Source organism: Bufo gargarizans, chromosome 1, assembly GCF_014858855.1.
Source record: "Bufo gargarizans isolate SCDJY-AF-19 chromosome 1, ASM1485885v1, whole genome shotgun sequence".
Lineage (NCBI taxonomy): Eukaryota > Metazoa > Chordata > Amphibia > Anura > Bufonidae > Bufo > Bufo gargarizans.
Window position 1 is genome coordinate 613,147,899 of NC_058080.1, and position 15,349 is coordinate 613,163,247.

A 15,349-nucleotide genomic window follows, 5' to 3' on the forward strand; every position below is an offset into this window, starting at 1 on the left:
GGTCAGCTCACCAGCATGCCCTCACCTACAATCTTTTACAGGGTCAGCTCACCTGAAGGCCCTCGCATATAATTTTTTAGAGGGTCAGCTCACCAGCATGCCCTCACCTACAATATTTTACAGGGTCAGCATACCTGAAGGCCCTCGCATATAATTTTTTAGAGGGTCAGCTCACCAGCAGGCCCTCACCTACAAGTCTAGTCTCACGATCCAAGAGTCTGGTCAACACAATCCTCACTGCCGGGGGTTGCGTAACTAGTTATCATGGAGGAGACTCGTTCGCTATCGGAATTAACCAGACAAATCGCACCACCAACTAAGAACGTCCATGTACCACCACCCACAGAATCGAGAAAGAGCTATCAATCTGTCAATCCTTTCCATGTCCGGGCCGGGTGAGGTTTCCTGTATTGAGTCAAATAAAGCCGCTCGCTCCACTCCTGGTGGTGCCCTTCCGTCAATTCCTTTACGTTTTAGCTTTGCAACCATACTGCCCCCCTCATATAGATTATACTTACCCCACTCTCCAGCACCCGCGTCGCATGCATCGCTCCTGACCCTTGCACCTTTCAGCAGGACAGCAACCCTAAAAATACAGCTGGAGCTACAATGGAATCATTTAGATAAAAGCATATTTGTGTGTTAAGATTGGCCCAGTCAAAGTCCAGACCTAAATTCCATTGAGAATCTGTGGACAAGACTTGAAAATTCCTGTTCACAGATGATCTCCAACCAATCTGACTAAGCTTGAGCTATTTTGCAAAGAAGAATGGGCAGAAACTTCAGCCTCTAGATGTACAAATCTGGTAGAGAAATACTTCAAAAGACTTGAAGCCATAATTGCAGCAAAAGGTGGTCTTACAAAATCTTGACAAAGGATTGCTGAATACAATTGCACACCACAATTTCCAGATTTTTATTTATTAAATATTTTTAAAACCCATGTATCAATGTATTTTCTTTTCACACATACTTGCAACTTTGTGTTGGTTTATCACATAAAATCCCAATAAAATGCATTTAAATTTGTGGGTGTAATATGACAAAATGTGGAAAAGTTCAAAGAGTAAAAATACTTTTTCAAGGCAATCTAAGGAGTGACCTACTAGTTGATGGGTGTAGTCTAGGATACCATACCATCTGTACCCAGAAACAATACAGGTGTTCAGTGCGGGAGGGAAATCTAAATATATATATTGTCAGAAGAAGAGCTTTTGTTATGTCCATAGTGATGTTGCCATCCAGGGTCCATCATTTACACATTACTTTCTATAAAACAGAAGTGTCACTAACTGACAACACTATCAGTATGATGTACTACGTTTCTGCTTCCAGCAGGTCGTTATTTTTACAGTATGGTTTCACTGTGTCCAATAACTTCTTCCTGATTAAGTCTTAATGACGTTCTCAGGTTGAATTGGTTAAATTGTGGAATTGTTTGCACTAATTATTTCACTGATACAAAGAAATCGGTGTACATTTTGGCCAAAGCGTAATAAGCCACTCACCACGTCAAGGTCGCCTCCAGGAGTGGTCCCTAACACTAGTTCCTACCTGTTATGGGCCATGACAGCCAGGAACTAGTGTTAGGGACCACTCATGGAGGCGACCTTGACGTGGTGAGTGGCTTATTACGCTTTGGCCAAAATGTACATTAATGCCTCATTCAACATCCAGCATAGAGGCAGGGAAGAGTGCTGGTTGCAGAGTGCGATTGCATTTGTGTTTTTGCGTTCTCAGTAATTTGCTTCTCTAATGGTCCATTAAACATATGCATAGATTTTCTTGAAATCTCTCTATACTTTCAATAGCCTCATCCTCTAACTATTTTATTGTTCAGCTTGGTGAGACATCTTTTCCTCATCCGACTTATTCTTCAAGCAGTTAAAGGGGACCTGTCATTAGTGTTGAGCGAGCATGCTCGGCTGAACACTAGTTCGGCTCGAGCATCACTATGTTCGGCACATTGCGGAGTTCGGCTGAACACCACATGTGCTCAAGCATGATGCTCAAGTCAGTGCATTTAAATCCAATTTAGCATCTATTTCTATGCAGAAGATCACTGTACAGTGAGGTAATCCCCCAGTGTGAGTCCGCAGCTTAGGAGTCCCTGCTCTAACTCCATATATAGCTATGTCCATACATGGAGTCAGTGCTTGGGAACACCCCAGTGTATTTAGCCTGTATTTCAGAAAAGTTTCTGCCGGGATTCGCACTCGCAACCTTTTGCATTAGAGACAAGGCACTTAACCACTCAGCTATAATAGCTGCATAGACAGTTACTTAAAAAAAAATATATATATATATATATATATATATATATATGAGACTTCTACTGTACTGTACTTCCACTGAGACCTAGACAGTAGAAGTCTCATATATTTTTTATTTTTATTTTTTTAAGGGACTGGCTATGCAGCTATATAGTGTAGTGGTTAAAGTTCTGGGCTATGATTCAGGGGCTGTGAGTTCAAATCCCATTGCAAACCTTTTTGGAAATAGAGGTTAACTTAAATTTATATATTTTATATTTTTTGTTATTATAAAAAATGTATGGCACAAACTAAATGTGTAATTACTAGAAAAAAAATAATATATATATATATATATATATATATATATATATATATATAAAATCATATATATGAATGCATAATATGTGGGAAACTACTACTGACGTTTTAGCCATAATATATTTACGTATATTATAATATATTATATATTCTAAATACATAATAATATGTGTAAATATATTATGGCTAAAAACTTATATATGTATATATATATATATATATATATATATATATATATATATATTTAAATTAAGTTTAGCCTCTATTTCTGAAAAGGTTTGTGACAGGATTTTAACTCTCAGCTTCTGCATCATAGCCCAGAACTTTAACCACTGCACTATATAACTACATAGCCAGTCACTTAAAAAAAAATATATATATATATATATATATGAATATATATATATATATATATATATATATTCATACTTCTGATATATAAATGCATAATATGTGGGAAACTACTACTGATGTTTTAGCCATAATATATTTACATATATTTACATATATTACATATTCTAAATATATAATATGTGTAAATATATTATGGTCTCAGTAGAAGTACAGTATAGTAGAAGTCTCATATTTATTTTTTATTTTTTAAGTAACCGGCTATGCAGCTATTATAGCTGAGTGGTTTAGTGCCATGCCTCTAATAGAAAAGGTTGTGAGTTTTAATCCCAGCAGAAACTTTTTAGAAATAGAGGCTAAATTAGATTTGAATACACTGGGTGTCCCCAAGCACTGACTCCATATATTGACAAAGCTATTTATGGAGTCAGAGCAGGGACTCCTAAGCCGAACTATAGTCTTGACACCCTCCCCTCTTCAGAGCAGGGGGTGTCTGGGGTTCTCCCATTGACTTCCATTGTGCTCGAGTGCTCAGTAGAACATGTAGTCGAAAGTAAAAAAAAAAAAAAAATCATAAGTCAGCCATACAATATTCATAGCTGCCGACCACAGTTGCCAGAAACCAATGAAAACAGCTCATCTCCTTTGAGAACAAAAGAGTGGGCATATTAAAAATCTACATGCTCAATCGATTCTTTGGTTGACATATGCTGAATGTCGTCAAAGCACTTCATACTCGTTAGATAGACAACCAGTCCCACAAATATGAGTGGGTTTAGTCAACCTAGGTGTAATGCATATGGCCACCCTCATGTACTATGACTGCAGGATATAGACAAACCAATAATCGTCCAGATTATCGGGAATGACCGTTACTGTGGAAGCTTGTTCCCAATAATCTGGCAAAACGTTTGCTCATCAGGTAATCCTGTCGTTCATCCAGGTACTGCCAATCACCACCATGTAAATGCAGCGTCTCCTTCACTCAGCAAGCAGCCGACTGTTGGGAAGGAACACTTCTTTCCCGACACTTGGTTGCTCCATGGGCCTTCATTCAACAGAGGACACAATGAAAGTGTCTAAGATACAGGGTGTAAATGTGGAAATATGTGGAAACATGAGGAAGAATTGCACCAAATTCATCATACCAAGTGTGGTATTTTGATCAATTTGGCAAATTTTGTGAAGACACCCTACAACACTACTGATGCCTCTACCCAGTGTGTACAATATGCTATGTTGTACAGAGGCAGCAGTCAATAGAAATAGACTTAGATCTTTATATAGGTGTTCTTCTCTGTATTGGCAATCCTGAAGATCAGAGCTTTGAAGACAAATTGTAGGATATTTATATGCACACAGTATGATCATGCATATATATGCTCTGATGAATAGGCGTTATTTACTTAGTTGAAGACATTGCTAGGCATTAATTTCCTTCATGGAAGACAGTTGAAATGAGGAGCAGTCTATTGAAATACTCCAATGCCTACAAATGCTTATATCTCTGGTTAAAAACAGTCAGTTTCACTCTACAGCCTTGTGAGAAAAGAATGGAAAAGCTAAGTATGTTGACTCTGCTAGTAGACCATTTTCGCAGAACCGCGAACATTAACTTATCTTAAGTGACCTTATACTTGCATCAATGTAATCTGTTTTGGCAAGCACAAGAATGGCCTGAGGTGCTGCTTGAAATCTTCTGAAAATCCTAAACTTCACAAATGTGTGCTCATCTTTACTCCACTTTATTTAGCTGTCAGAAGGCAGACTCTTTTTATAAGACTTATTCTACTTACGCCACGTATTTTATTTTCTCTTTATACTTCAACAAGAAACAAGAAAGGATACATAGTGATACAATATATATTTTTAATGCATTCTGAAAATTAATGCAAGCAAATGAGTAAAGTTAGTGTAAAAATGCCATAGTGGCATGACACCAAAGTACGTGCATCACAAGTTTTCTACCTGTTTTGGCACTTACGATGCATCTAAAAGCAGATACAATTCATTCAACGTCAGATATCAAGGATGACTCTTTCACAGCCTACTGAAGCAGGCGCTATGTTTTCTATTAATAAGTACTAGCTTCTTCTGACGTTGCTCAGAAAAAGTGATAATCTGAAGGCAACGGTAAGCACAAGAGGGGAGCACATCTGCATTCCATTACATGTTATCACTATCCAGGTCATGACTTTTGTTCAAGCAGGCCCTTGTTTATTTATACCCCTTTCTCTGAGTAGGCCATCAACATATCCAGAAGGGTAATAGCAGAGAAATAGGAAAACATAAAAATCAATGTAATGTCAAATCATCCACATCATCTCCTTGGCCTGAAAGCAACATAGTCATACTCTGGGGCTGCAGAACAAATCAGCGACACATCTGTTTAGTATTTCATGACAAAGTTTTGCTTTATTTAACAGAACGGTTAATTTAATTAGCTGGGAGTTTTGATTCCCCATTCATATTGCAGTTAGAAGTTCAACAGCTGTGAAAAAAAAAAGTTTGCTTGGCACTTTATGCTATTTAATAAAACAGTTACAACTAAAATGTTTATTACCATCTGCATAGAAAGCCATTGCCCTTGAGCATAATCGAAAATAGGTTCACAGAGAACTATCAACATTTTCTGATATCGAATATCTGAATGTACGGGTCATTTTTAAGAAGAAAAAAAAAGACATCTCCAGAATAGATAAACATTGGTACTTACGTTTTTTTATCACCCGGTTCGGCTCGGGCCGTGGAATTGTATCATAACCGTTATCTGCCCTATTCCTACATTTTTTGTCATTGCCAAGAACCTATCTTGATTTTCTCAACTCGGAATAGCTAAGGGAGATTGTGTTTTGGCCAGACTTCTATTATCAGTCTGGTCGTGTTTTCTTCACTTGGAGCTTTGCAATTGATTAAAGTATGTGCTTGTATTTTTCTTTTCTATGATTCACACTGTTTCCAAAACTTCCAGTGAAAGAATGTTTATAGAACTGCAATGAATAGCGAGATAATAGCAGAGAGATAACACCTGTAACCTTAATTCTGCTCAGAACATGATACATATGTTCCTTCATAAAAGAGATGATTCTTGCTGGTAACAAATCAACACTTGACTGTGTCCTTGTCAAAGCAAATGATAACAAAATAATCTAGTTTTATGTTTGGTTATGTTTTGCTTAAGAAAAAGCAGCAAGACTTTCTCCCCTCATAATAAAAATTCAATTTTTTATTGTAAGAGTTGCCAAAAATCAATATTATATTTTTCTCTCAAGCTTATCCAATTCGACAAAAGATTTCTATAGATCGTCTGATCCTATTCTAGCCCTAGTACAGAAATGCTCTGTTTCAGCTCAGTATCATATCTGAAGAGCATTTCATCCGATCCTGTGTTGTGTATTAAAGCACAAACTTCTTAAAGGGAATTTGTCACCATCAAATTCACAGTTAAACCAGACACAAACCATTGAAGGGCTAGCACAGTTGAATGTAATGATACCTTTCAATTAGCGATCTGTTGCTTTTAATCCATAAGTTTTGTTTATTTTGCTCACTTATATAGCGCTGACATATTCCGCAGCACTTTACAGCCATTGCCATCACTTGCCATCCCCAATGGAACTCACAATCTAAGTTCCCTATCAGTATGTCTTGGGAGTGTGGGAGGAAACCCATGCAAGCACAGGGAGAAAATACAAATTCCAAGCAGCTGTTGTCCTTTGGTAGATTCAAACTTGCTGCAAGGCTCCAGTGCTAACCACTGTGCTAAGGGTGGGTGCAAGCCGCTCTGTGCACCTTTGCTCCTCCCTTTCCTGGTCAGGTTCCTGGATATATATAGTTACTTATGCAAAAAAAAAAAATTTTTTTTGCATTTCTACACCATTTGTTTCAGTTTTAAAACCAGGTAGAAATGTGGACTCCATTAGCTATGTTATTTTCTTTCACCCCAGATTTATCACTGCGACTTTTTTCGATTTTTTTTTCTCACAAACTCACTCCGGTGGGGGTGGTCTAAAAACCTGGATGAACTTTTCTGGACAAAGTGTTAGGTTTAAAGATACACTAAATTTAACAAAGTGTGACATTTAATACATTGGGTTCAAAGTACTCCAGCGCAGACTCAAGTGAAACTGACTTAAAATATTCCCCTCATGATGACTTGCCCCCATAGTGTTCATAGAATATATTAAAGAATATTGCACCAATGAATGTTAAAGTGTGTAGGAGGTCATTATTTATTACAATAAAGTATATATCTCTATATATGCATGCGCGTATGGTGTAGCAAACATAAATTGACCATGCAGTTAAGCTTTTCTTTCACTGTGAGATACTTTGTAATTAAAAATGTAATTTATGTTACATTTTTCTGTAGCCTAGTGATTTGCAACCACATTCTGTATAACTACACTAAAGGAATCACCAGAAACTAAAGGGGTTGTCTGAGATAATTAAAAATCTCAGACAAGCCCCTGAATTGTCTAAAATAAAATAATAAATATATATATATATATATACTTACCTTCTTTTCTAGCACCATTCTGTGAGCTTCCAGTCCTGTCCTCTTTCTGCTGCCTGCCAGTATACAGCAAATCACTGTCCTCTGCAGTCCACCACTGTGACCACAGTGATAGGCTGCAGTGGTGATATGCCATACACCTGAACTTCACTGTCTCTGTTACATTCAGTGTAAAGCTCTATTCACACGTCTGCAACGTGTTTTGCGGATACAAGGAGCCGCAGATCCGCAAAACACGGAAAGAGACAATGTATGTTCCGCATTTTGCGGACCACGCATCGCCGGCACTAATAGAATATGCCTGTTCTTATCCGCATTTGCGGACAAGAATAGGACGTGTTCTATTTTTTTGCGGAACAGAAGTGCGGACCCAGAAGTGCGGATCCGCAATCGTGCTGCCCCATAGGAATGAATGGGTCCGCAATTCCGTTCCGCAAAATGCAGAACGAAATTGCGGACATGTGAATGGAGCCTAAGGAATGTGACTGCTGCAGCCAATCACTGTCCTTAGTGGTAGACTGATGAGGGCAGTTATTGGCTGCAGCAGTCATATGCTGTAGACAGGCATGTTCCCACTTCAGCTTATAAAAAAGTAGAAGCAGGAGGACTGGACCAGTAGTGCACAGAGAACGTGGATGGAAAATAATAAGTATAACATTTTTAATTTAAGGCCATTTGTGGACTCTATTCACAACATTTAGCTTTTTAATTCTTAATGGGAATCTGTCATCAGAGACCTCTCTTAATTAAAAATCTTTTTGGTGCAATTCGGGTGTCACCATTGCTTTCATTGCACCCAAACTCCACAGCTCCACTCCTTTCTCTGACCAGCCCCTTTCAGGTTGCTTTGCCACTGCCTGGCCCAAGCGTTACAGCAACACCACAGAAAGTAGTGGAGTTTGGGTGCAACAAGAGCAATGGTGATGTCCTCATTACACCAAAGGCTTCATTTTCATGTGGAGTTTTTTTTCCTCCAAAAAAGTTGCCCTTCATAAATGTGACACAAAAGTGACCTACTGTGAAATCCCAACCAACTTTTCACTCCACATCTAGAATTGGTACTGGAAGGCGCAGGGCTCAAAAGGTAGCAACATTTTTGTACATGACCCCAAAAACCTGCAAAGCCCCTATTTGCAACTTTTTGAAGACATAATTTTGGAGTACAGGGTTTGATAAATTCCTCCCATAATATTTCCAAAATGTGAACAAATTGCAAAGTAAATGTATTGTAAAGGTTTTAAAATTCTTGTCTTGATCCTATAGTATATGTACATGCGCACAGTCTGATGGTCAATAACTTCAGCCAGGAGGGTATTAAAACATAGCATTCTGAGATATGAAATAACATACATAAAATTATGATGACTACTTATGTTTGAATGTATTACATACATGCAAAGTATAGAAATACAGAACTGAATGTACAGTATTTGAAGTTTATTCACAAGGAGGAATGTGTCGGACATTAAGAACATGTGTTTTATTTGAAAACTGCCTTTATTCTTTCCAGAAAATAACGCTTATTTTGGGATTTAAACTTCCTTTAATGTCTCTCATGCTGTTATTACAGAAAATGTATCTGATACTAAAATGCTAAATGTATTAACTAGATAATTTAAACCAATATCCAAAGTACATTTCTAGTTTATGTTTAAGTAATCCATTAAGTTAAAATATAACCTCTTTCGTTGCTTTTATTTAGGAGTATCGACCAGTATGGCGTTGACTGATGTTCTTCAAGACAAGTCAGAATTAAGTGACACAGAAGAAGAAGAAAAAGCTGAAATTTATATGGCTCCACTCTCAAGCCATTTCAAACAGAAAGATTACTTCATGTTACAAGATATACAACCTGCAAAAGAAGAGCAACATAGCACAAACGTTCAAAAGGCTGTTTCTGATGAGACGTTCAATGAACTGCCCATGATGTCTACCTTCAACAGTGATCAAGTACCACCACCAATAAGGAATGATATCAGTGAACACACAGCGCTTATTTACTCGGAACAGACCCAGTTCCGCAAAACAATGTCCAGGAAGTTAAATGTCCTTAATGGTCATGTGAAGGATATTAGTAAATCCCTCAAGCAGATTGTGGCTTCAGAGAAGTCCAGTTCAGAACTCATCATGCAGCAGAATGCAATCTTGGAAAAAATTGCCTCAAATTTGCTATTAATGTCACAACATCACCAGCAAAATGCACAGATGTTTGTGAATGTTATGCAACAGGGGATACAATTATTGAGTGCATCTAAAGAAGCAACCTATGTTAGCAGGACTTGTGGTGGTGGCACCAGTGAGACCTCCTCTTCTCTGAAGAATGAGCATGTTACTGTAGGCCCTAGTCCACTTAAGAGCAATACTCGAAATCATGGAGTTAGAATGCCCAGACCTAGCCGTTCTCTCTCTCATCTGGATCCATCTGCTAGACTAGGGCATGGAAAACCATAGTGACTAGTCTTGCCACAAAATAATGATGTGTGGTTGGTGCAAGTTGTGAGATTAGGTTGTTATATTCTGTAAAACATTTAGCTGTATTCTTATTATGAACAAGATTTCATTTGGTCTCATTTGGTTACTTTTAGTTTGCACAGATCCACTTATGTAGAGGCAGATATTTTCCAATTTTATGGATGTTCTATTTTATTATAGAAAATTGTGTTTTTTATTTTTTTATTAATATTGCCTTTTTCACAAGATATCTTTCTAAATCACTATGCATTCCTAAGTGTCTTAGGCACATATTAAAATATGTCTATTTTTGTACTATATATTGAATATAAAATTACAGCAGTATATAATGAGGAAAGGATTTCTAATACATTCCTTAAAAAAGTATTTGTATTTACTTATTTTATACCCTTCTGGGCAGGGACTTTTAGGTACATACATTGACAAACATGGTCCCTGGCTGGTTATACTATCATTCCATGAAATGTAGCTTTCATACAAGAGTTCGATTTTGCAATTTAGAAGACCCAGGCTGCACTAACTGGTATAAAATAAAATAAATGCTGAGGTTCCCAAAAAAGACGTCTCACAAATCATAATACAATTTTTACACAATCCTAGGAATATATAATATATGATAGACCTTGGATTCCTACATTTTGATTCAAAATATAAACTGAATTTTGCATGTTGTTGCAGTTTTCCTATCATCATGGTTGTAGGTTTGAATATAATATACAATGCATAATGTACAAATATGTATTTTAATTCTAGGACACACATTGAAAAATGCAGCAAAAATAGCAGTGTGTGAACCAAAGCAAACAGTGCCTATGTTACAAACTATGATTGCAATTTAGAGAAAACCACAAAAGAAAAAACATGGAAACTTAAGCTAGTTTCATGCATGGAGCAAATAGATTTGACAGGCTGTTCTGGCCTGAGTTCTCTGGATTCGGCATAGCTGGATAGTGCCGTGTGCCCGGTGGACCCCATTGACTATAATGGTATGCGGCAGGTATTCAGCCACTCCCTAGCATATATACCAGGATTCAGCTGGACAAAAACTTGCGTACAGCAATTTTTTTTCTCTGGCAGAATCCCGGCTAATATGCCAGGTAGTAGACAGATCCCTGCCACTTCCCATTATAGTCAATAGGGAGCAGCGGGCACACGGCACTATCCAGCTATGCTGGATCCAGAGAACTCAGGCAGGCTGTTCTCTGCCAGAACAGCCTTCCAGGGCCTTATGTGGTTGTTGCTGCAGTTATTTTTCTACAAAAATCTACCAAACCATTACTGAAATGTTATTATAGCATTATAGACATGCTACACATACTCCTCGGCTTTGCTTAATAAAATAGTTATAATAATTTTAATTTACATATCACCAGGCTATTCTGCAAAGCTTTGCATCTGAATAACAGAAAGGGCTGCTGATGGGGAATGTAAAAGCGCTTATTCACAATCCTCCCCCGGTGCCACTAAGTGGCCAATCACCTACCAAAGTTTCCGTTATTTCTTTTTTTTAAACAAAAAAATAGCCCGGTGATCCAGGGGCTGTCTGACTGAGCTATTCAGTAACTGTATTATTTCTGATCTGCTAATATAACAATATTACCAAATTGTTTCTGCCGCATGTTGAAAGGCAAGAGCAGCAAATGATATACTGAGATCTCATTGACAAATCATGATGATTTGTTGGGGAAGAAAAAAAAAACACAATCTGCAGCCTGTTGACAGGGGCAAGGAAGCAGATGGGAAATCGATTTCTCCAAGCTTTCAAGCGTTATTGTTTCAGACTGCTCCTAGCAGAAACCTTCATGAAAGTATTAGAGGCCTACATCAGACATGAGAAAATTCCCTAATGTGCCCACATACCTCCTTTCTGGTGGTGCAAAAGACCATCTTATGTTTTATTTTTTTATTATACAAGTAAGAGTATTATGGTTTACATAGCTATGCCTTTAAAGTATATGTAATAAAAACAGCTATAACAATATGCAATACAGGTATGGACTATTAACAGATGCTGTTTTTTTTTTTATCTGTTTATATGTATTTTGTACTATTTCACATTATTTGCATCTATATTTTGAAAATGATGTTATAATTTTAAGTCCCATGCAACGAGGGATTACATCACTGCTGGCACTTGGGACAGGACAGCACTACTATCCATAGCATGTATCAGTTTGGATAGGGGGAGCACTGGTTACCATTTTGCATTGGGACACAAGAGGCTACATACACATCCTTATAACTGTATAGGAAGTGGCTATTTCTATATATATCTTATATAAAATACAATTTTCTTTCTTGGAACAATACATCATTACATATGTGGATAAAGGTAATGGTCTTAATGTAGAAGCAGAAGACTGGTCGGTACATGAGTAATGGATGTGATTATATGTCTGTTCATAAAAGCCATTGTAGTAATGCTAACTTATATGTTTTATGTATTTGTCACAGTATTGCTAGTTTATCATGTAATATGCAGTAGGAGTAATTTAAATTTAAGAAAAATATGTGTTTTCGTGGCTATTATGTATTTTTGAAGTTATGTTTTTGAAGCCTGTTTTCCCTATTTTAAATCTTTATGTATAGATATTAGATTTTTTAAGATATTCACATTGTAGATAGGTATCTAATATGTTTCTTCCACTCGTTTGTATTATTATTTGTTGAATAAACCTTTTTACCTTTTATACCTATATCTTCCTGAGGCTTGAAGGCATTAAACCATCCTGAACATGACAATTATAAGCTGGTTGATATGTACAGTCTGAACAGTAGGCCTATGCTTTTGAGGAGAGTAGTGTTACTTGTATCTTCACACAGCTATAGGGAAAAAATTATAACTGAAATGTTCCCTATTGTGGAAAGAACATAGATGTTATCTTGCTCTACATCCGTTTCTAGGCAAAGTACTCCCTATTCAAATAAATCACATCGAATTACCCCTTAGGCTCATTCTATGCTGCATTAATTCAAAGCATAACAGTAGGACACTGCAAATACCCCTAGAATGTAACTCACTCGGACAGACATAACACAGGTTAAAAAATTAGGATGCAAACATAAAAGGTATTTATAGGCAAATTTGTTAAATACATTTTTATGAGTTAAATCAGTTCCATTATCTTAATAGGGCTGTTTTGACAGCAAACACATGGTTTACTTAAAGCCCCATAAAGATAAACACTGTTACCAATTTCTGCAACAAAACTGCCACATGTGAATTCATTAAGACCTCATGCACACGGCCGTTGCCCGGTCTTGGCCGTATTGCGGCCCTCATCCAGTGGGTCCGTAAATACACGGGCACTGCACATCATGGATCCGGACCCATTCACTTGAATGGGTCCGCAATCCGGGAGATGTGGTGCGGAACGGAAGCACAGATTGGAAGCCCACTAAAGCACTACGGAGTGCTTTCATGGTGTTTCTATCCATGCCTCCGCACCACAAAAACTAGAACATGTTCTATTTTTCTGCGGTGCGGATGGATCATGGACCCATTTAAGTTGAATGGATCTTGATCCGTCCCGGCCGCCACATGGATATTGCCCGTGCATTAGGGACCGCAAATTGCGGTCCCCAATGCACGGAACGGCCTAACAACGGCCGTGTGCATGAGGCCTAAGGCCTAGTTCACATCTCCGTCAAGGAGATCCGGCTGCCTGTTCAGGCACAAATGTCGACTGAACAAAAAAAACATTGCATGCAGCATTTTTTTCCATTCGTAACCCAACATTTATGCCGGAAAGCATCCAATGGACTTCATGGTCAGTCAATGGGGTGAAGTTGAGAATCTGGCAATGGAAGGAAGACGGCAACCTGGGAACCTGAGATGGCAACCCTTTCACACTAGGGGCCCAAACCTAAGATGGTTACACCTCCACACCATGGGGCCTTCCTGGAAATGGTTAATCCTCCACACTAGTGGTCATCCCTGAGATGGGCTCCCCTCTACACTAGCGAGCCAAACTTGAGATTCTTACCTCTATACCAGTGTTTCCCAACCAGTGTGCCTCCAGCTGTTTCAAAACTACAACTCCCAGCATGCCTGCACAGCCAAACAGCTGGAGGCACACTTGTTGAGAAACACTGCTCTATACAACAGGGGTACATACCAAGATGGTTACTTCTCCACCTCAGGGGCCCATACCTACAATGGTTACCCCTCCACACAAGGGGATGATACTGAAATGGTTACCCTTCCACACCAGGGGGACATACCTGAGATGCCTACCCCCCTCCACACCAGAAAGCCAAACCTGAGATGTATACTTCTCCACACCCGGGAGCCATGCTGAGATGGTTACCCCTCAATACCAGGAAGCAATACCTACAATGGTTTCCCCTCAACATAAGGGAGGCCATACCTGAGATGCTACCCTTCTACACCAGGAGGCCATACCGAGATGGCCACCCCTCCACACTACAGAGTCATACCTGAGATGGCATTGTGTTTTTTTTCTTTGTGTTTCTAGCCATTGCGACGTGAACCTGCACATTGGGATGTGATGACTGACCCCTTTTTCTTGCAGTTTCTTGCAGAGGTGTGGCTGACTCCTGTTAGTCTTGCACCCCTCGCCAGCCTGTCTGCCCCATAGGCTGATTTTATTTAGATTAAGTATAAAGCTATAGCCTGCTCTCATTGCATTCATTGGAGGCCGTCTGGCACCGGGAGAGGTATAAAGTGGGCTCGGCATGCATTTAGGTACCTGCATACCAAAAATGGTAAAAGGCAGAGTGGACCCAGAATGCATGTGGAACCTGCTTTCCCTGAATTTTATGGTGGCCAGTATGGCACATAACAGGTAGTATTTAGTGTTAGGTTCCCATCTTATAGAGATCGCCTGGATGCCGGCAGATGGGCCTAAATAATTTTGTAAAAAATGAATTTGCCAAGAATTTCACATTTACAAAATAAGCGTAGCATTAGCACCAGAATATGTTTTTATAATTATGACATCATTGTACTGTTTCACTCTAGGTGGCCTAGCCTGAGACTTCTAGAGAAGGCAGCTGTCTCATAACTCCGGGTGTGACTGCCAAGGGTCGATCTTTTCCATGCACTCAATCTCTCTCACCCCTGCCCACAGGCCTCAGATTGAACCTAAATCACACCCCAACACAGCCTTTCATGCACCCCAACATGCTGCCACCATCAATGACATTTACGTTAATATACCTATTAATTAAACGCTCATAGAAAACCCCACAGTGCTCAACTTGCAAGCAGGCTCATAGTACCACAGGCCACACTTATAGCAAATACACGGTAATGCAAACCACACTCATACACTTAGAAAAAGAGATTACTGGGCTCATTCTGGCCTCAAGGCAAAGCCATTAAAGATGTGCTTTAATGTAGTTAAAAGAGTACAGCACTTGGTTATAAAAATTAAAAGAAATAAGAGACATACATAAATGTGCACAAAATAGT

General features: G+C 38.6%; 1 protein-coding gene across 2 annotated transcripts in view; it reads left to right on the top strand.

Annotated features, from left to right (window-relative positions):
- The window catches only part of SEMA6A (semaphorin 6A), a 206,729-nt gene extending 194,131 nt beyond the window's left edge, over nucleotides 1-12,598 (top strand). For both annotated transcript variants that reach the window (XM_044275906.1, XM_044275907.1), the window contains one exon: nucleotides 9,143-12,598. In XM_044275906.1, coding sequence (XP_044131841.1) covers nucleotides 9,143-9,891 — 749 coding nt within the window. In that variant the 3' untranslated portion in view covers nucleotides 9,892-12,598. The remainder of the gene's footprint in view (nucleotides 1-9,142) is intronic.
- Nucleotides 12,599-15,349: the final 2,751 nt, after the last annotated feature.